General features: G+C 50.2%; 1 protein-coding gene across 1 annotated transcript in view; it reads right to left on the bottom strand.

Moving 5' to 3' along the window:
• Window positions 1-443: 443 nt before the first annotated feature.
• TRIP13 (thyroid hormone receptor interactor 13) overlaps window positions 444-22849 on the bottom strand; it is a 23638-nt gene continuing 1232 nt past the window's right edge. Inside the window, exons 2-13 of the mRNA XM_001096221.4 lie at window positions 21708-21873; window positions 19877-20006; window positions 18971-19026; window positions 18141-18231; window positions 15693-15765; window positions 12641-12704; window positions 11770-11856; window positions 11385-11491; window positions 8686-8839; window positions 3640-3752; window positions 2496-2565; window positions 444-1463 (exon numbers count right to left, since the gene is read on the bottom strand). Coding sequence (XP_001096221.1) covers window positions 1368-1463; window positions 2496-2565; window positions 3640-3752; window positions 8686-8839; window positions 11385-11491; window positions 11770-11856; window positions 12641-12704; window positions 15693-15765; window positions 18141-18231; window positions 18971-19026; window positions 19877-20006; window positions 21708-21873 — 1207 coding nt within the window. The 3' untranslated portion in view covers window positions 444-1367. The remainder of the gene's footprint in view (window positions 1464-2495; window positions 2566-3639; window positions 3753-8685; window positions 8840-11384; window positions 11492-11769; window positions 11857-12640; window positions 12705-15692; window positions 15766-18140; window positions 18232-18970; window positions 19027-19876; window positions 20007-21707; window positions 21874-22849) is intronic.

The raw sequence follows: 22849 nt of genomic DNA, 5'->3' as shown, positions 1-22849 counted from the left end.
TGAGTCTTTTGGCTTATTCACTATACCCCACCCCAACAGTTTTAAATTTCTCGAAGAACTTCTGCGTATGAAGGCCGCATGCCACTGTGGACCCCAAGCTGACTCCTGGAGAGTGGAGGTGGGGAGCTGTTAGGGTCGTACCCACTGGTGAAAAGATCCTTTAACAGCATCGACGTGCAAGGACTGGGCCCACTTCTCAACCTGCCACCCCCAGGGCCTAGCAGACGGCGCAGTGACCAGAACCTGCCTATGCCTCGGCCTTGGTGATCCTCCTCCTGAATCTGCACCTGGGTCGCTGGCACCTTCCCAGCTTCTTCTGGAGATGCAGTTACACCATAAGGTCCTCATAGCATAAATCAGGCTTAAAGTTAAGTAATCATGTGAGTAATCTTCAGTAAAATTAAAAGCACTTGGAAGAGATACTTAGAATCAAAACAAGAAAATTCTAAAAAATATTTTAATACTTAAAAAGTTCTAAAACAAAATGTAACATGTTCTTTCGAAAGTGAATTTCACATGCAAAGCATTAATGATATTTATTTTAGTGTGAGATAAAAGCAAAACATAATATTCTGAGAGACCAGTAACTGACCCATTTATTTTATATTCTATTAATGTGAATCCTCGTTAGAGATGTGATAACGTTATTGCACAAACAAAACCATGGGCAGAAACATCTCAGCAATGCAGGGGTGCCCACACTGGGTGACAAGGGACATTCGGCATGCGTTTGCCTGGAACACTCAGAGTCTGCACTTTTCCTGCAAATGGGACCATGTCTGATGATTTATTATGAAAGAATACTTTACCGACCCTTTTTTTCTCAGTTGGTATAATATAGAAATACTTTTCTTATCCATTAAATAGTCTTGAAAACATTTTTGCATTAAATCAAACGAGCTGATATCAGAAAGCAACTGCCACCTTCCACCTGGAGTAATGTGTGCATTTTTAATGCTATGATTATATGCTTCTTTAGGATGACAAAGTTTCTCTTCTGGCTTCTATAACACCTGCATTAATCTTCATTTTTTGCTGTTAAACAAAACTTGTTGGCATTACGCATCCCATCCACTGCAAGTGGGCTGGGAACAAACACATTTCGATGGTTCTTCACAAGGAGACAAACCATCTGAAGTATCTTTTACAAACAGTGAAAATGACAAAATGTTTGTCTCTCAGTATGCATTTTAAAACAACATAAATAAAACATACTTCTTTTAACAAAGCCTGGCCTTGGTGGCTTTCTAGCTTGCAGTCTAAGCAATGTTTGCAGAAGGGATTCCCTGGGAGACGGCCATGTGGGGCCACCTGACTTACTGGCTGTGTGTTCTCCATGGGAAAAGCACAGATGGGGAAGCCCAGGATCAGTCGTAAGCCGCAAGCTTCTTTCGTTCTTCAAACTGCTTGTCCACTGCCAGAGACAGGGCCTGGAGGAACCCCTCTATGGTGACGGTGGGGGCCTGGAAGGTACACGGTCATCGCTGGAAGGGCTCAACTCACCGTTAGTGGGGCCACCTGGCATCCACAGCCCCTGCCGCCACCCACAGTGCAGACAGCGCAGAAGGGGGTTGCAGCTGATGGGCTGAGCAGTGAGTGCGCACCGCACACATCCAGGGCGCAGATGAGCCATGCCCTTTACTTCAGAAAAGGCGAACAAGGTGGCTACGTGACCCTCCCCCCGTCCTACAGGTCAGAAACAGCCGTGGGGGTGGGCAGGGGGGCACCAAGGCAGCCACCCACACACTGAGAAGGATGAGAAGCTGTTGGGAGCAGACCCTGGAGTCCTTTCCAAAGGACCCACCCTATGTCCCGGGCTTATAACCAGAGAATTCCCATGGTCCCGGTGCCCAGAGCTGTCACCTCCCCGCCTCAAAAGGCTCCCACTCATGGTCCATGGCCACTGTCACCTCTGTGCTGAGCACTGTGTCCAGCTCAGAGGCTGCTACTGACCAGAGCCTGGGTCACTTCTGATTTGAAAGGAACCATTCCAAGATGGGGGTTTTCTCTTCTCAGATGTAAGTGTATCTGCTCTGCCAGACACTGAGTCCTTACCCCAACCAGCTGCTGGGCACAGTGCAGGAGAGGGGTGAGTGCCCCGGGCCGAAGTGTCTGCAACGGGCCCAGCACCCAGTGGGTGAAGCTGTGGCTCCAGGTCCTGCTCTGTGTGGGCTGAGCCCAGACTGCAAGAGCACAAACCTCTGGCGAGGCCAGCGAGGACCCCGGCCACGAGCTCAGCACACCACAGAGGCAGACGTGCACGTGTGTGCATGCATGCGTGTGAGCAGAGGCACGTGGCATAGCTGCCTCTCCCAAAGGACTTGACAGCCCCAGTGTTTCGGTGCCAAGGTCAGCTCCTCCTCTTGCCCCAGGACCCTGTGGTTTGGAAACTGAGATAAAATAAGGCTGATACCCCAGGGCTACTAAGTGGAGTTTCCAGCGAGGCTGGGACCTGTGGACAGGGTGGGCACTGGAGGACCGCAGTGGAGACTCACCTGGACGTACAGCGCGTGAGCCAGAAAGGGGAGTTTTCTCAGGACCCGGCCACTGAGGCCTTTGCTCTTCCTGTGTCAAGAAAACCCAGTTCAGAGACAGCAATTTACGCAATCACACGTTTCAGGACTAATTTTCCTCATTGGCTAAGGCATCCCTGGGAACACAAGCCAAAGCGCCCCAGGCACACCCTGGGGCTCACAGGGCACTTCCTGCCCCTCACTGGTCTCCTCAGCCTTGTCCTGTGAACATCCCTTTGCCGGTCTCTCCCCGTCCTCAGCTCCTGCTCGGGAGGCAGTGTCCTCGCTGCTCTGAAGCACACCCAAGGCACAGCTCTGTGCCCTGGCCCAGGGCCAGCGTCCTCGCGCTCAGGGAATGTATCACCTGCCTGGGAGCACCAGGCGTAGGGCACGACGCAGCGGGCACATGGTCAGGAGGCACAGATTCCCCAAATAATGGGTGGATTCACATCTTCAATTTTTGTAGAAGTCTCTGAACTGTTCTTTGTTCTCATCTTAACTGATTTAAATCTCTTCAACGGATAATCCAAATCCTTAAAAAATACTGCATTCTTCATGTTATCCCTTATTTAAAGCCTTCCACACTATTGCCAACTTCAAAATAAAATTAAAACTCTGGCCAGAAACCCAAGGCTCTGTCTGCTCCACCCCCCACCTCTCTGGCACCTCCCTAGCCTTTGCACTGCAACCCACTAGGTTACCTGAACACACTGCTCCAGCAGCCTTCCTGATTTCTCTCCTGTTGGAACCAAACTCTATCCTTCAAGGCACCATATCATTTTCCCCATCTTCCCTTCCACCCTCTCCGGACCCCCAAAGCCATTTCCTTTCTGTGGACTCTGCGAATCCTTGGAAGTGCCGTCAGCCGTAGGGTCGCAGGCTTCCAGTGCATGAGCCAGCGCCCTCCGGGCTCACGGGTTACACGTTTGGAAGGAGGTGGCTGTGCTGAGTGTTTCTACTCACATGCGTGCACGTGCGCGCACACATACATGCACGTTCACACCTGTACTGGGTGTTGAGAGTTCACACCCAGAGCCCTCCCTGGTCTCCTCAAAGGAAACAATGACTCCCTAGTTAATATCACAAATGGATTTGTCCTGATTACAAAAATGAGGTCAATTTGCACCTTGAAATTTCATTCAAAAGAAGGCTCAATTTTGACACGTTGTTTTCAATGAAGCCGATCATCTCCAGTTCTCGGAGGGTCAGCAGCTGCTGGCGAGGGTATATGATCTGACACTGGGGAGACAGAGGCACAGGCGGTTAGCAGAGTCCACAGAGGCCTGAGCGTAGGCACCGTCGGCAAGAGGGACAGCACCTGCAGGTAAAGTGTCAACCATGTCACGTCTCACAGAAATCCAGACAGTGATGACTCAAGATGCACAGCTGCAATAGTGAACAAGCTTGCTCTCTCATGCCCCTCAGCGTACACATTCTGCTTTTTCAAACAAATACAAATAACGGAACATGCCTCAGAAACCAGTAGCAACACAGCCTCCTCTGTGTTTCGGGCCAAAACGTTTCCTCCCTGTGTGTCAGGAAGGGAAGGGACCTGGAGGCACTCAGTCCACTCTGTCACCTTCGGAGACGTCAGAGCCCACAGTGGGCAGAGCTGGGATTCAGAGCCAGGACTTCCACTGACTTCCAAAGCAGGGTCCTAGTTTGTCTGTTTTAAGGGTGAGGCTTGTTTGGCGGCACGACACAGTGTCTGACTGACCGAGGAGCTGGGCACCAGAAGTTCACCTCAGAGATCAGTTTTCTTGGAAGTCATGCTTTTCCAAGTAGCCTTGCCAACAGTCAGGTGGGCACACTGACTTACTATGACTGAATTCCAATATGAACCGTTCTGACTCAGGAACCAGAAGAAGGAAGAAAACAGCATCGTCTGAACATTTTGGAGGTTTGTTGAGGGGTGTAAGCAAAATGAAGACACACTGTCTGTGCTTGGAGTGCTTGGGCCTCCCCTCGACACCTCTCCAGGCCCTGCTGGCCTCAACAGTGCAGGGTCCCCACTTCCATGCCCACAGCTTTCGAGACCAGATCAATATCCACCGTGACATCTGCATGTCTGAATTTCTTATAAACTGCCTAAAATAAGAAACTACCCCATCACTGGGCGCGGTGGCTCCCACCTGTAACCTCAGCACTTTGGGAGGCTGAGGCAGGCGAATCACTTGAGGTCAGGAGTTTGAGACCGGCCAGGCCAACAGTTTTTTAGTGAAACTGTCTCTACTAAAAATACAAAAATTAGCCGGGTGTGGTGGCTTGCACCTGTAATCCCAGGTACTCACGAAGCTGAGGCAGGAGAATTGCTTGAACTCAGGAGGGGGAGGTTGCAGTGAGCCAAGATCGCACCACTGCACTCCAGCTCTAGGCAAGAGTGAGACTCTGTCTCAAAACAAACAAACAAAAAACCAACAGAAAAACCCTACCTCTGTCCTACACTGTCCCAGAAAAAGTCCATCCTTCTTAGCTAAAACTTTAAACATCCCCTAGATTCACAGCACAAGTGTATGAGTGTATAAATGTCACATTGCGAGGCTGGAACCCACACTGAAGGTGTGTGAGGACCCCCAACACACACAACTTCCTCGCAGGATCTGCTATCACGTGGGCTCCTTGGCAGCAAAACTGCTATAAAATCAGTCTTCAGATCACTGGTGTTCTCCAGCCAAAGCTCCACAGAGCTCTGTCTCCTTTTCCCAACCCCTGAGAAAACCATGCCCGGACAGTGCTGACCCGGGCAGGCCCCGTGGGTCCATGGCTGAGACCAGTTCCCAGTCCAAGCAGGCAGTGCCGTCCTTGTTAAGGCCCCTGCTCTGTGGTACCCACAAGTGAAAACAACGGCATTAAACTCATCACTGTTTAAATCCCCATTCACTGGTTTGCTTGGTTACTGTCCAACTCCCCTAAACGAAGGGTCCAAGTACGCTCCCACAGGATGATTTGTCTGGGACAGGCCTGTTCCCACAGGGGCTAGAGCAGCAGAAACACAAGCATGGGGCAGTTCCCTGTTAGCCTGACTCACACACACTCCCCGCACGCGCCGCTGTGCCCAGGGCGACGGCGTCCCTGACTCACACACACTCCCCGCACGCGCCGCTGTGCCCAGGGCGACGGCGTCCCTCACACACATTCCCCGCACGCGCCGCTGTGCCCAGGGCGACGGTGTCCCTGACTCACACCGCACGCGTCACTGTGCCCATGGCGACGGCTTCCCTGACTCACACACACTCCCCGCACGCGTCGCTGTGCCCAGGGCGACAGTGTCCGACTCACACACACTCCCCGCACGCGTCACTGTGCCCATGGCGACGGCGTCCCTGACTCACACACACTCCCCGCACGCGTCGCTGTGCCCAGGGCGACGGCTTCCCTGACTCACACACACTCCCCGCACGCGCCGCTGTGCCCAGGGCGACGGCGTCCCTCACACACATTCCCCGCACGCGCCGCTGTGCCCAGGGCGACGGCGTCCCTGACTCACACCGCACGCGTCACTGTGCCCATGGCGACGGCTTCCCTGACTCACACACACTCCCCGCACGCGTCGCTGTGCCCAGGGCGACAGTGTCCGACTCACACACACTCCCCGCACGCGTCACTGTGCCCATGGCGACGGCGTCCCTGACTCACACACACTCCCCGCACGCGTCGCTGTGCCCAGGGCGACGGCGTCCCTGACTCACACACACTCCCCGCACGCGTTGCTGTGCCCAGGGCGACAGTGTCCGACTCACACACACTCCCCGCACGCGTCACTGTGCCCAGGGCGACAGCGTCCCTGACTCACACACACTCCCCGCACGCGTCGCTGTGCCCAGGGCGACAGTGTCCGACTCACACACACTGCATGTGTCACCGTGCCCATGGCGATGGCTTCCCTGACTCACACACACTCCCTGCACATGTCACTGTGCCCATGGCAACAGCTTCCCTGTGCCCATGGTGACGGTGTCCCTGACTCACACACACTCCCCGCACGCGTCGCTGTGCCCAGGGTGACAGTGTCCGACTCACACACACTCCCCGCACGCGTCGCTGTGCCCAGGGCGACGGCGTCCCTGACTCACACACACTCCCCGCACGCGTCGCTGTGCCCAGGGCGACGGCGTCCCTGACTCACACACACTCCCCGCACGCGTCGCTGTGCCCAGGGCGACGGCGTCCCTGACTCACACACACTCCCCGCACGCGTCGCTGTGCCCAGGGCGACAGTGTCCGACTCACACACACTCCCCGCACGCGTCGCTGTGCCCAGGGCGACGGCGTCCCTGACTCACACACACTCCCCGCACGCGCCGCTGTGCCCAGGGCGACAGTGTCCGACTCACACACACTCCCCGCACGCGTCGCTGTGCCCAGGGCGACAGTGTCCGACTCACACACACTCCCCGCACGCGTCGCTGTGCCCAGGGCGACGGCGTCCCTGACTCACACACACTCCCCGCACGCGTCGCTGTGCCCAGGGCGACGGCGTCCCTCACACACATTCCCCGCACGCGTCGCTGTGCCCAGGGCGACAGTGTCCCTGACTCACACACACTCCCCGCACGCGTCACTGTGCCCAGGGCGACGGCGTCCCTGACTCACACACACTCCCCGCACGCGTCGCTGTGCCCAGGGCGACAGTGTCCGACTCACACACACTGCATGTGTCACCGTGCCCATGGCGATGGCTTCCCTGACTCACACACACTCCCTGCACATGTCACTGTGCCCATGGCAACAGCTTCCCTGTGCCCATGGTGACGGTGTCCCTGACTCACACACACTCCCCGCACGCGTCGCTGTGCCCAGGGCGACAGTGTCCGACTCACACACACTCCCCGCACGCGTCGCTGTGCCCAGGGCGACGGCGTCCCTGACTCACACACACTCCCCGCACGCGTCGCTGTGCCCAGGGCGACAGTGTCCGACTCACACACACTCCCCGCACGCGTCGCTGTGCCCAGGGCGACAGTGTCCGACTCACACACACTCCCCGCACGCGTCGCTGTGCCCAGGGCGACGGCGTCCCTGACTCACACACACTCCCCGCACGCGTCGCTGTGCCCAGGGCGACAGTGTCCGACTCACACACACTCCCCGCACGCGCCGCTGTGCCCAGGGCGACAGTGTCCGACTCACACACACTCCCCGCACGCGTCGCTGTGCCCAGGGCGACGGCGTCCCTGACTCACACACACTCCCCGCACGCGTCGCTGTGCCCAGGGCGACGGCGTCCCTGACTCACACACACTCCCCGCACGCGTCGCTGTGCCCAGGGCGACGGCGTCCCTGACTCACACACACTCCCCGCACGCGTCGCTGTGCCCAGGGCGACGGCGTCCCTGACTCACACACACTCCCCGCACGCGTCGCTGTGCCCAGGGCGACGGCGTCCCTGACTCACACACACTCCCCGCACGCGTCGCTGTGCCCAGGGCGACAGTGTCCGACTCACACACACTGCATGTGTCACCGTGCCCATGGCGATGGCTTCCCTGACTCACACACACTCCCTGCACATGTCACTGTGCCCATGGCAACAGCTTCCCTGTGCCCATGGTGACGGTGTCCCTGACTCACACACACTCCCCGCACGCGTCACTGTGCCCAGGGTGATGGCATTCCTGACTCACACACACCGCTCACATCACTCTGCCCGTGGGAACGGCGTCCCTGGCTCACACACACTCCCCGCACGCGTCACTGTGCCCAGGGTGATGGCGTTCCTATCATCACAACAGGCGACTCAAGAACATGACATCACATGGACCCCGTGACCACAACTGCCAGTTCGTACTATGCCCTTACTTGCTCTTTCAGGTAAGGATCCAGGCCCGCAAGAGGCAGGGCATTGGAAAAGCCCAGAGTAAGCTGAGAACCAGGATTTGTGCAGCCAGCCTGGTGAGCACAGCCGGTCACTGATGTGCCCCACATTGATTGGTACCTCAAATAATGAACAATGATGACTGTATTGTGCCAAAAGAACAAAAATATTGAGTCGGTGGCCCCAGTTTCAACTATCAGCTCAACCTGTCACATACAAAACTAGTTTTCAATTTAAGAAGGGAGTTAATGCGTATGTTGAAATCCTCCATACTGGAACAAGCTTATTTTAAGCTATCTTAATTAAGAACACATAAGAAATCCATTTGTATCAACAAGAAAAAAAAGATAAACGTACCTTCATCAGCTCTTCCAAACAAGAGAGGTAGATTTTGAAGATGGCTGCTGCAGAGGGCGGCCCAATGTACTGCTTAATGTCAGCCCTGTCCACGAAAGCCACGTCGATCTTCTCGGTGATGTTGGAAGTGGTCAGAATCACGACATTGGAATGCCTGTTGTGGCCGAGAAGCAAGCACCACAGTCATCATGGCTGTCGGCGACCCAATTCTATCCTATCTGGCAAAGGGGTTGGCAGGACGATGATCAGCAGGCTGCCAACAGGAAGGAAAGGGGCCTTGTGCCAACACAGGTCACACAGATGCCCCCAGCCTTTGCTCTTGCTGCCACTTGGCCTTCCGGGAATTCTCCTACAGCCCCACTTGGCTCATTCCCTCACTGCCTTCAACCTTGGCAAAGATCTCACTTTTGCACAGTGTTCCTGACTACGCCACCTACTGTAGGCTCTGGTGCCCACTATCCACTGGGCATGGCCATTCATCATCCCTGGACACACCGTAGAGCTGAGTTACTTCCCGTGTTTATGATCTGCTTTCCCCTCTAGTGTCGAAACTCCACAGAAACAGCCCATTGTCTGGTCTCAAGGGCCCAGCATGAGCCAGCACAGAGCAGGCACAAGGTGTCCCCAGGGAACATACTGTGTAGGCCCGGTGGGGCTTGGCTGCATGTGTGGCAGTGCTGCCCTTGCTGCCTGGGGAAGGTTAGCTTTACCTAGACCCTGGACAAGGGAGGGCAGGCCCTGTGCCTGTGAGCCAGGGTGAGTTAATCAGAGGCAGGGCAGGGAGCATATGGATCCCCGGTAGAGACAACAAGGTACAGAGGCCGGGTGGGCTCACAGCTGCTCAGTCCAGCACCAGGAGGGTGCGGCTGCAGGAAGGGCCAGAGGGAGGCCTAGGCCTGGCGATCACGACCCAGGGGCTGACAATCCAGAGACGCAGGAGTAGACAGGACTGGCGGGGGAAAGGAAGAGTCCTCTAGAGAGGGGCTGGAACCAGGAGCACGAGGGAGTGAAGGCAAGAGAGGCAAGGGTGTCTCCTTGTTTCCTCCTGAGCCACACGTCCTTGTGACTGACAGGGAAGTCACGGTGACCTCCATCCTCTGGTTGAGTGGTAGGTGCACAGTGAGGCCGTCAGTGTCACACAGAATCCCAGGAAGTGAGGGATTTGGGGCCCAATGAGCAGTGTGGGAGTATGCCTGACATCCTGGGCATCTAAGCCGTGATGTCTGGTCACAGGTGGATGTGCAGGTCTGGGATTCCCCCCACAGAACCCTGAGCTACGCTGAAGGGGCACACACCAGGAACACACACATGCCAGGAGAGAAGGCCTCAGCCAAGCTGTGTAGACTCCTCCCTGCGGAGAGATGCCAGCAGCATAAACCAGGGAGACAGGAGAATGGAGGCCAGGGAGGGAGGCACAAAGAGACTCAGGGAAGGGGCCATCAGGGCATCAGCGCTGTGCAAAGTTCCAGAAAGAGAAACGTGAGCACGCGTGTGAATGCGGGGCTGCGGGGCTGTGGTGGGGGTAGGAGCCACATTGCAGCAGACTGAGGGACAAGCCGGGTAGGGAAGGAAGTGGACACAAGGAGAAGGAAGTCAGAGGCAGGGAAGGCCCCCCTCCAGGACCTGCACACTCCTGCAGCTGACCCCAAGACGAGCGCTTCTCAGGAAGCCAGATACGTTCTCTGTGGTGAGACAGTGGTCATGGCCTGGACAAAATGTTCCTCTGCACAGTTCAGTTTGCTGTCACCCCACACTCAACAATCCAGCTTCTGAGAATGCCCAGGACTCCCCAGGCACCCTGAGGGCAGAAAGAGCACTTCGGAGAAGGAGCCTGAGTCCTGGCTGAGCACCACACAGGCACAGACAGGTTCTAGCTTGCCCATCACTTCCTTGGGAATTTGGCCAGCAGCTGTCCCTCCTTAAGCTTGATCAACTTGGGCTACACTGACAACAGGCCCTGGTCCTGTGAGGCTGGACTGTGGAGATGTGGACCATCCGCCCATGAAGCTTTCTGTCCTGGGCCAGCAGGGCGAGCAGGGGACAGCCATTCATCTACGAGCTGCACCAGTTGGTGCAGACACTGGGTGGGATAGGAGAGAAGTGGGCGGTATAAGGCCTGAATGTAGCAGTTCTTCATTTCATGCTTTTCTGTGCTACATAAAATTCTTAGCATGCCTGAGTTTTCTTTTACATTTTTTCTTTTGAGACGGAGTCTTGCTCTGTTGCCCGGGCTGGAGTGCAGTGGTGCTATCTCGGCTCACTGCAAGTTCTGCCTCCTGGGTTCACACCATTCTCCTGCCTCAGCCTCCCAAGTAGCTGGGACTACAGACACCTGCCACCACGCCCGGCTGATTTTTTTTGTTTTCACTAGAGATGGGGTTTCACCGTGTTAGCCAGGATGGTCTCGATCTCCTGACCTCGTGATCTGCCCGCCTCGGCCTCCCAAAGTGCTGGGATTACAGGCGTGAGCCACCATGCCCAGCCTTCTTTTACATTTTTAATAAACTAAAAACAATTTCTTTAAGAAGCATTTACGATATGCTGCCTCCAATGTGGAAAAGGAGTCAATACTCAATGCCAAATGCACTTTTAGGTAAAAGAACTGGGGACTAAGATCTAGAGTTGTACAAGTATCACGCATTTCTTTGCAACAAACTTCTCATCACTTCTCAGGGAAAACAGCTGCATGTCCTGGTTACCTTTTAATCTGATCAATTTGGGTCAAGACGGCATTGACCACGCGGATGGCATCTGATGGCTCAGTGCCCGCCCTGCAGGCATTTCGGGCAGCTGTGAGACTCTCCACCTGTTGGGAGGGAGCAATGGGGTCAAAAAGGACAGGGCCTGGCACCTCACAGGCAGCTATGGGGATACGTCCCCCTGAGCACGTGAAAAAGTTGAATGAATGGGTGTTCCCATGCCTAGCCTGCAGATGCTGCGGGAAGGTGGAAAGGCACACAATGCAGGGAGGGCTAGAGGGCGGACCGGCCGTAGGAGGGCAAAGCCAGGAGCATCAGCAACAGGCTGTGTCCCCACAACAGCAAAAGGCGATTGTCATGAATGTCCTTATCTGGAAATGCCTACCTCATCAATCAGCACAAACACCAGAGCGTCTTTATCATCAATCAAATCCTGAATCTTCTGAAACATCTTGGTTACCAGCTTGCCACTCTGGAACCCAAATACCCTTTTAGTGTCAACGTGCAGGGACCACACCGCCAGGTGCACAGGGGGACCCTGACATGGCCTGCTGCCCTGGTTGTCCCCACAAGCCCACTGTCTCCTGACGGCCCCTCAGAAAGCTCCCTAAATCAGAGAAGCCAGGGCAGCATGCGAGGAGGCCAGCCTAATACTCTTGCCCTCTGCTTTGAATGCCAGGGTGCTGAGACCTGAGACCATACCTGCCCTGCCCAGGGCGGCACAGTGAGGGTGACCTGTACCTCTGCTTTACCTGTATGTCCTCTCTGATGAGGAAAAGAGACAGACCACAGATGCAAACAGGCTGGGATGCATTCCTCACAGGCTCTCCTGTGCCCTGTGTGCCTGGTCCCACCTCACCTCACCAGAGGGATGTGCGGATGCCAGGTGACTTGGGCACAGCTCCTCAGACATAAGAATCACCTGTGACATCACCTTGTCTGACCCCCTCAGCTCACAGCGCTAGGGCGCATGAGCACCGAGGACATGTGTGGCAGGGCTGCAGTCCCCTGAATACCAGTCCTGCCCTCCTGAAAGTCCATCAAATGCCCTATCCCACCCAGTCGGAGGTCTGGGGAGAACCAAGGGAGGGTCCCCGGGCGGCCCAGCTCCGGAACCTTCTCTGATCACAGTCAGCCCTGATCCTCACACACCTTTCCCACCCAGTTCTCTCCTGAAGCTTCTGGAGGAGGATTTGCCTAATATACAAGACATTTTTTCAGCTACACAATCCAGATAATTAGAATATTTAACTTACTTCCGAAAACCACTTAGAAAAGAGGCTGTGGCTATTTATTTCAATTAATTGGCCATACCGGTACCTGAGACAGAAAAAAGGAGTTGAGAGAATTACTAATCGGTCCTGTGGATCCTCAGCGACAGCTATTCACGCATTTTGAATGCAACATCTCGAGTGTCCAGCATCGGGGGAACTACAGCTACTGACAAAGAAACGAGGAATCCAGCCCTCTGTGTATTAAATAATTATGAAAAAGTCTAACAAGATTCAATCAGTAGTTCCAGACTGTACCAATTAAGTTAAAGAGTAAAAATTCCTATTTTAAATCTATTTACAAATTATATTTCTATGTTTAAAAATACTAGCAGTACTAATATAACATAGAAAACAAAACAGAAGCATCAAGAGCTTTTGGCAGAAGCTGAGCATTTTTCCCTCCATCCACAGAACCCTAAAGAGCACGATAATCTGCCTTCCAGCACAGACCCCAGAGCCCAGGAATGCTCAGGTGGTCCAAAGTTAACGTTAACACACACAGACGGACTGGAACCCAGAACACTCCCCTATCCGTTCAGAAGCCTGCAGACAGATCTGGGCGCGCTTAGCTGCTGACTAAATCACCAGAGAACGAGACTGAGGCCAGAGAAAAGCTGACTTCCAAGTCCTCTTTTCAGTTTCCTCCACATCAAAAGTCCACAAAAGAAAAAGAATTACATTCAAAAAGCATCACTGGCATTCCACGTAAAAAAGAGAGAGACCATTTACTGATACTGTTTATAAAACAGTGAAGGGATACAGACAATCTAACAAAACAAAAACTAGGTTGAACATTAAACAATTAATTATATAACATTTTGGTTCTTTAATAGAGTGAGGAACAAAGGCTTGCTAAGACTTCTTTTTGTCATTTCTAAGTCATAAAACCAAAGCATATTTCCAGATCTTTCTACTGGAAGAAGTTATATTCCAAATAATAACATTTTCCTTCTCTTGTGTTTCCCTCTCTGCCCCTAGAGATCTTTTTTGGTTATTCTTTGGAGGCAGGGTCTCACTCTCGTCACCCAGGCTCACCACAGCCTGGACCTAGTGGGCTAAGGTGATCCTCCCACCTCAGCCTCATGAGCAGCTGGGACCACAGGCATGTGCTACCACGCCCAGCTAATTTTTTGTACTTTTTTGTAGGGATAGGGTTTCTCCATGTTGTCCAGGCTGGTCTCAAACTCCTGGTTGCAAGCGATTCATCTGCCTCCGCCTCCCAAAGTGCTGGGATTACACGCGTGAGCCGCCATGCTGGCATGCCCCTAGAGATCTTGAAAACACACATGTATTTCAGTATGTCAAAGCAAAGGGCAAGTTGCTAAACATAACCTAAGGGGTCAAAATAAAGCAACTTCCCTATGTAAAAACATTTACAAGACATTTTTGAAGAACTAAAATTATGTATATGAAATTAAACCTCACAGGATTTCCTCTAGTCATACTGGAGTAACAGGAAGCAGATTTACCATCTAATCTTAAATAAGAAAACCTCATTTCAGGCAAAATGGATGAAACACCATCTGGTAAGGTTGCTGGACACAGGCAGTGAGGGCTGGGACTCCTGAGTCGGAAGACCAGGGACACACTACAAATGCCCTGTCTGCCGGGAGGTGTCTTCCGACGACAGGCACAGGAGGGAACCCAAGTGGAGTATGGCCACTTGCTGAGTCAAGGAGACAGAGAATGGAGTTCAGGGAGTCTGAGGTGACTGAAGGCTGCAAACAGAATTCCAGAGGGGAAGGAAATATGAAGAAATACCTCAGAAGGAGTGCCCAGGAATCCTCATAGCACCCCCGGTGTCCTGGATGAATACTCAAGTGCCTATAAGCCGGGGACATTCCATGCAGCTACGTAAAGGGTGCCTACGATCTGTGAGCTGAAGGGCTCCTGGACCTCACGCAGGCTGGGAGGAGTGCATCCCAACCGCTGGGGTGGAGAGCGCTCACCGATCCTTCAGAACACTCAGTGTAGACTCCAGAGGACCACAATTTAGTGTTAACACTAAACCTAAACTCCTCCCAATCAAAGCTTAAAAAAACCAAACCTCAAAGGATCACACCAAATCACAGGTAATGGAAAGGCCTAACGGAACAAAACTCAACACTCACTAAAGAAAACACAATCCACACACTTCAAACCACAATGTTCAACATTAATCCAACACTACCTAACATGCCAACAAAGCAAAACCATGTGACCCATAACGAGAAGAAAAACCAGTCAATAGAAACAGAATCAGAAATGACAATCATGATGGAATTAGCAGACAGAACATTTAAATGGCTATTATAAAGTTGTTCAAGATGTGAACAAGAACATAACGAAAGAAAAGTATAAAAAGAATCAGAACATTCAAAGCAGAAAAATACACTATCAGACATAAAAACTTCACTGAATGGAATTAAAAGCAGATTAGACGATGTAGAAAATCAGTCAACTTGAAAATACAGCAACAGAAACTTTAGAATAAAACAGATATTTCTAAAGAACTGAAAAAAACAAAAAAGCACATGAGTGGCCTGTAGAACAACATCAGTCTAACATGAAAATAGACAGAGTCCCAGATAAAGGGGAGGGGCAAGGAAATTCGGTGAGGAAATAGTGACCAGATATTTTCCAAGTATGACGAAAACCGTAAGCCCCAAACAGAACTCAAAAGGAAAAGACAAATCCATAATTAGAGACTTAACATTCTTCTCTCAGTAATGGACAAAACGAGTGAACGGAAAATCAGCAAAGCTACCAAGTATCCTGACCTGAAATCTGCAGAACACTCCATCCAGCAAGCGGAGAAAGTATAGTCTTCTGAAGTGCAATTCACCAGCAATATTTTATGCTGGCAATAAAATAAGTCTCAAATCTTAAAAGACTGAAATCATAACTCAAAACTATGCTGAATACAGAGGAATCAAGTGACTTACAGTGAAGGAGAGAAGGAATCTATTACTTGTGTAAAATGATTTAGGAAAAAAACAACCTCCTGTTATAAATCCCATTCCCACGGCTCTCCTCTCACAAATTACCAAGTTACCTGCTTGAAAGTCTAATCGTCAATTTCTGGGCCAACGCTTTACAGAGGGATGTCTTTCCAGTGCCAGGAGGGCCTGTGACAAAGATCAGAGCAAATATGTTTTTTAGTCAGTGCTGCAACAAATTTCTTAAAACAACAGTAACTTCCATTTTCCATAAAATATAAGGAATACAGTTAAAAGCTATTGATGTGATTACTACAATGAAGTCTGCTTAGAAGCTTAAATGCTGTGAAATATTACCAATACACTTACGTCTCCCCCTCTTTCTTACTAATTTGTACTAAATTAGTCTCAGCCTCTATCACCTCCCCACCCCCAGCACTCGCCTGCAGTCCCGCTTAGCACTGGGAGTGAGCATTGCATTTTCTAGCCTACATCTTTGCTGACACCTGTCCTTGTCCCCACACTTCCTCTATGAAAGCCACTCATCAAGGCACCTTTCAGAGGCCAAACACACCTTTCTTGATAAATGGAGGTGGAGGGTCCTACCCTCCTCAGGCACTGACATGTGTTGTTCCTGCTGCCCCCAGAACCACCGTCTTTCCTAAGACGATTCTCAGTGGGCTAGTACCCCACACTAAATTCGAAGAGTGGCAGAGGCCAGTGCTCTTCTTGCACGCCTGCCTGCCAAGCGTCCCCTAGCACGGTGCCTCCCAGAAGCTGTGAGGTGACCAATAGGAAAAAAGGAAAGCATCTAACAGAAAATGGAGACATGCAACTCTCACTTTCTGCAAGCATTTTCAAGGATTAAAGAGGAAATACGTAACTGGTTCCAAACAGAAACAACTTATTCACTAATTAAAACACCCGCTGCTTACTCTGATCGTGCTGTGAGGACAGTATGTGGGGCATATCTGCTATCTAAAAAAACATTGTGTTTAAGGGCATGTCGTCACGCAATCTTAACTGAAGTTAAGTACTCTTCAAGTTTCTATTTAACACTTTGCTACAGTTTCATACTCTTGAGTCCACTCAATTCCTGTGTCCCCATTCTACCCAGTGATATTGAAAACAAAACAAAACAAAACAACAAATCATCAATATTTTCTCCTGAGAAGAACCAGACAGAATTTCTTTAAAATATGGCCTTTTCAGTTTACTCCTCACAAAGTAAAGCTGAGTACTACAAAGAAATATAAGGAAGTTTCCATCCTAAAGAAGAGTTACAATCAGCTGGGAAACAAGGCAGAATTCTATCTATTTATTTATTTATTTTTTGAGACAGAGTCTTGCTCTGTTGCCCAGGCTGGAGTGCAGTGGTGTGATCTTGGCTCACTGCAAGCTCCGCCTCCTGGGTTCACGCCATTCTCCTGCCTCAGCCTCCCAAGTAGCTGGGACTACAGGCGCCCACCACCTGGCCCGGCTAATTTTTTTTTTGTATTTTTAGTAGAGATGAGATTTCACCATGTTAGCCAGGATGGTCTCGATCTCCTGACCTTGTGATCCGCCTGCCTCGGCATCCCAAAGTGCTGAGCCACTGCGCCTGGCCTACAACGAGCGAGCCACTGCGCCTGGCCTAAAACGGAGAATTCTAAAGAGTTACAATCAGCCGGGAAACAGGCAGAATTCTAAAGAATTACAATCAGCTGGGGAAACAAGGCAGAATTTTTGGAAAAGTTTAATAACACAATAGTCCCCCCTTATCCAAGATTTTACTTTCCAAGGTTTCAGTTACCTGCAGTCACCCACGGTCCAAAAATATTATATGGAACACTCTAAAAATAAACAATTCACAAGTTTAAAATAACTTTTGTAAGTTATTATAACTGTTCCCTTTTCCTATTGGTTATTATTGTTAATCTCTTACTGTGCCTAATTTATAAGTTAAGGTTTATCATAGGAAAGTCTGTATAGGAAAAAACAGTCTACAGAGTTCAGTACTATCCACATTTGGGGCATCTGAGGATGTCTTGGAATGAGGCACCCCACAGGAAGACTTGATGAAGTACGAAGTAATAAATACCCCAAGGAACGGGAGCAGTGGCTCACGCCTGTAACCCCAGCACTTTGGGAGGCTGAGGCGGGTGGATCACCTGAGGTCAGGAGTTTAAGACCAGCCTGGTCAACATGGCGAAACCCCATCTCTACTAAAAATACAAAACTTAGCCGGGTGTGGTCGCGCATGCCTGTAATCCCAGCTACTCAGGAGGCTGAGGCAGGAGAGTTGCTGGAACCTTGGAGGAACCTGGGAAGTGAAGGTTGTAGTGAGCTGAGATCACCACTGCACTCCAGCCTAGATGACAGCGAGACTCCGTCTCAAAAACAATAAAAAATAAATGTCCCAAGTGTCATGAGCTGGATCTGCTTCACAGAGAGGGGACATTCTAGGACAGCTGTGGCTCCTTCAGAAAACAAAAAGCTGGAACTCCTTGCAGAAGAACAAAGGTAAAAGTAAAGGCTGAATTTCACGCCACTTATCTGGTCAAATAAAAGCCTGCATGCTTTACCATGGAGCAGCACCACCCGGTTCCAGGTGATGAGGTTGCTGTTGACGTTCTTGTCTGAAAACAGTAGAGTTGTCATCACATAATCAAGAAGCTGATAGAAGAAAAAGAACTAGATAAAGGTACCAACAAGGCAAAGGCCCCCAAGAAATATGACCCCCCAGGGCTTGATCCTACATGAGAAGAGGGAGCAAAGGAAGCAAGGCCGCCTCCTAAGAGATCATCACCTCCAAACGCTTTCATTTCAGAAGAGAAGGTGCTTCAAAAAGGAAAAAGGAAAAACACTGGCTATTACTTTTATAAGAAGAGAAACAAAATGATCACTTTTATTTAAAGTGCCAACATTAAACAAAACCACTAAGGGGTTTGTTTATCAAGTAATGAGTAAGCTCCTTCCTCTAGAATGATACAGCAGTTATTATTCGCAAAATATCAACAGCCACAATGTGGAGAAGCAGCCTGGGACAGCTGCGTGATGGTATTCTATCAAGCTGCCTGTGTGGGAAGGACCCTTCCCGTTGCAGAGGGTGCAGGGGTTAAGACACACTAGCCTTTCCTTTGTGCGGACCAGGTCTCCTCCCATCTCCAGAGGGTTCAATTCTCTAAGTTGCCTTCACATTCTCCCTTTCCCTCTTCTCCCTCAGGGAGCTCCCCAGAGACCAGCTCTACTCTGGAGCAATCCTAGAGGACAGATGTCCAGGACAAGGGCTGCCAGCAGACAGGGGCTCCCAAAAATCCACCTGCATCAAGTTGCTCGGGGGTGCTGGAGAGCAAAACAGTAACGGTTCCTCTTCAAATAACAGGGCATTCTGGGAAAAGGCACAGCAACTTACGTGGGATTTGACTTCCACATCATACACCAAGCTGTCCCAAAGCCCATGGAATTCAGCTGTGACAGAATTAAACAAAGACCTGATTTCAGGAATGCAATTGCAGCCATCCCAGTCTCCCCTGAGCCTAAGCCTGAGCTTCCCACTGTGCTGCACGGCGTAAGACTACAATTCCGATTACAGGAAAGTATAAATTCTGCAAAGTTTTCTTCAAATTTTAGTTTTTATTAAAACCAAAGATGTAAAATAAATGTCAGTCACATATAACTTTTGGCAGATAATTGGAGTCAAAGAATTACACTTTATGTCTCGTTATCATGTGCAATGGTCTGTTAAAAAAACTTTAAACTTCCCACCCATCTTTATAATATTGTTGTCATTTATTTTACATTTATGTATATCATAATCCCTACAATATGTTTTCATTAAACTATCATTTTTTTGGTGGTAAACACATTATAAAATTTATGATCATGACCATTTTCAATTGTCTTTTACCCATGCTTCAACACAAGTTCAGACACTAAATCCACCTGTTTCTCCACAGGCTGACTGAATGAAGCCCTGGGCTCGGCCTGCTGGAGCCCATCAGCGACACCTATGGAGAAGCATCAAGCAGATAGCAAGGAGCCACTCAGCAGAAGAGACCAACCGGGCATGTGAGAAGAGCACATGGGCACTCTCCATTAGCCGTGAACTCTGAGGTACCCGCCCAAAGGAACAGTATGGTCCCACCCTAGAAATCTCTACTTTCCTCTTTTGTGATATACTTTCCATTTCATAAGAGAGAAAACATCCTAAAATCCTACAAAACAAACGGACAAACAGAACCCCCCGGGAACTGACATGGCATGGAGTATGCAGTCCTCTGACCTCGGCCTCCCCCTCATCTTCCATCACACCCCATACCTGCAGGCAGAACCCAGTGATTTGCTGCAATTATGTTTTCTGTCTCCTCTTCCAGATTTTCACTGCTGGGGCCATCTTCATTCAGCTGGAAGATGTGAAGTGCAACAGTGCATGCACTCAAATCGATGGGCTAAAATGAGGGAAAAGCCAAATAAATCCACACACATTTATAATCTCTCACTTAATTCCAACCATACAAATTAGATGTTAAGGTCCACAAATAAAAACTGAATGTATAGTACAATAAAAACTAGTTCTCAGATTAGATGAGAAGGCTGTTATTTTATTTCAGATTGAGGATTAGCTCTTCTGAAAGCTAATACCCATCCCTTGCCCTTTGGGCCCTACATTTACCTACAGAATGAAAAAGTGCCCTAAATCCAACCTCTGGGATGTTACCATAGTCTATAGATATACTCACACAGATTGGACCAAAAATGGAGTTTTACCACATAGGGTTTTGTTTGTTTTTTTAATTAACTTATTTTTTGAGACAAGATCTTGCACCCAGGCTGGAGTGCAGTGGCACGATCACAACTCACAGCAACATCAAATTCCTGGACTCAAGTGATCCTCCCACCTCCAGCCTCCTGAGTAGCTGGCACTACAAGTGTGCGCCACCATGCTGGCTAATTTTTAAAAACTCTTTTTAGTGATGGGGTCTTGCTATGATCCCCGGGCCAGTCTCCAATTCCTGGCCTCAAGTGATCCTTCCATCTGTCTCCCATAGTGCTGGGACTACAGGCATGAGCCACCTTGCCCGGCCGGCTTCCTAACTGTGTCTTTTTACAGTTGTTATAGCTCAGAGAAATGTTTACATCGGTAGACAGAAATCTATTTCATTCTTTTTAATGGCTGCATTGTACATAGTGTAGATACATGGAATTCATACATTTATTAAGTGATCTTTGGTGGACAGTTAAAATACTTCAAATTGTTGGCTATTATTAACAGCATCTAACAAACATCTGTTCAGAAAGATCTACAAAATTGCAGAATTATCAGCTAAGATAAATTCCTACAGGTGAATCTGCAGTCAGATAGAGAACATTAGAACTTACCCTGGGCAGCCCCGCTGCCCTCCAGTTAGGGTGTCCATCCCTCCACAACAGTGTGGGAAGCTCTTCCTTCCCTCAGACTGGCCAAAACCATGGCAGTATCAGATCTCAGTGTGCACAAAGCTCTGAGCATGCACAAACATGAGTCCTAATGTATGAATGGGGAGGTCCACCTCATGAGCAGAACTTAGTACCAAGCCTGTCCTTCACAGCTGGTTTTTACAGGACAGGAATTGTACTGCTGTGATACGTCTTCCCTAGAAATATGTTTCAGGTTGTTTTTATACTGGTGCCAGAATTGCCCCACACAAAGCTCCTCTAACACATACACATGAACTCCAAGGTGGGTGAGGTGGCCATGCATGGGATGAGATGAAGGACTTCTACAAGGCAAGCCCATCTCCTCATCTCTGTGGCCCCCACACCTCCTATGGCCCTAGCACACAGTGAGCACTTCACAAACATTTGCTGACTGTAAGAATGAGACACCCGTACACAGGCCTTACCAGCACAGTCCACCATTCTACAACACTGAATTCTCATTCCTGGTTTCCGATCTGTCCCCTGCTATACTGACAGCACCCTGACATCAGGGCCACTTCCTGCTCCCAGCACCTGGCTCCTGACAGCTAGTGAGAAGAACTTGTCTAGCCACCCAAACCAACAGAGAAGTGAACCCGTTTCTGAAAACAAGCTATGAAAACGGCAAGACATTCATGATACAGCCTTTGTATTCAGCTAACTGTTCTTGGCCCAGCAAATTAGTAACTTACCTGTGAGTCTTTAACCTTTAATTCTGTGTCAACAATAGATACAGACTGCACATTTCTGGCCAAAAAAGGTTCATCAAACTCAGTCCATGTGTAATCACCAAACACAATATTATGTCTGTTGAGTAGCTTTCTAACACTCAGGTTTATGTCTTCTTTCTTTGCAGTGCTAAAAAACAAACAAACAAAAAACCACAAAAACAAAAACAACAACAAAAAAAGCACCAAAACACACATAAATGATTTTCATTCAAAAACAAAATGTTAAAATTAAGTGTTTTCAAAAACTCAGACAATACATAAGAAAGTGCAGTAGTTAGGAGGACAGGCTGGAACTGGCCTGCCTGGAGACCAAATCTAGAGCCACCCCTTGCCTATGGGTCCTTTACCAGCTGTGCCCTGAAGAAGCTGTGCCCCAGCTCCCAGTTAGAAAAAGGGGACAACAGTAAGAGTCCTTGCTATGCTGGGCTACTGTGAAGAGTCATTAATACATTCAAAGTGCTTAGGATGATACCTGGCACAAAGTAAGCAGTCAATAATGGTGGCTTTCACTATTACTAAGGAAGTTCCATAGCTGTGGGGTCAGGCCTGGGGTCTGCATTGTAACAAGTCTTCAATAGCTGTGATTCGTGCTGAGAAAATCTAATGCTTTATGCTTGGCATCCAGGGCTTCCCTTGGCCCACCTTGCTGCACTCCTCCTGACACCTCCCCTTTCTACAACAGTGACCTGGTCCTGGATCACAGCTCTGTGCCCCGCTGTGCACTGTCCCAGCTTACTGGGTTGATGAACTGCAGTCACCCTTTAGTTTCTATTTAATGTCTGCCTCCCTCTGACAGGCTCCCCTCCCTCCTGGACAGGCTCCTCAGAGCCAGGCAGGTGATCTGTGGCCCCTCTGCAATCATCCCAGCACCCTACAAGGCAGCGACCACCATGCATAGATAGTGTGGTTGTGTGCAGGTGTCTATGAACTCTGGGGCAGTTGTGCGTAGGTGTCTGTCCTCTAGGTGCAGCTGTGCTCTGATGTGATTATGCCTAGCGTCTCTGGGCCCAGGGGTGGTTGTACATGGGGTGTCTCCAGGCTGCGGTGACACTGTGTACAGGTGTCTCTGAGCTCTAAGGTGTTTACACAGGGTCACAAGGCTG

The sequence above is a fragment of the Macaca mulatta genome, chromosome 6 (genome assembly GCF_049350105.2).
Source record: "Macaca mulatta isolate MMU2019108-1 chromosome 6, T2T-MMU8v2.0, whole genome shotgun sequence".
Classification (NCBI taxonomy): domain Eukaryota; kingdom Metazoa; phylum Chordata; class Mammalia; order Primates; family Cercopithecidae; genus Macaca; species Macaca mulatta.
Note: the sequence above shows the minus strand (reverse complement) of the source record. Positions and strands in the feature narration are given on the sequence as shown.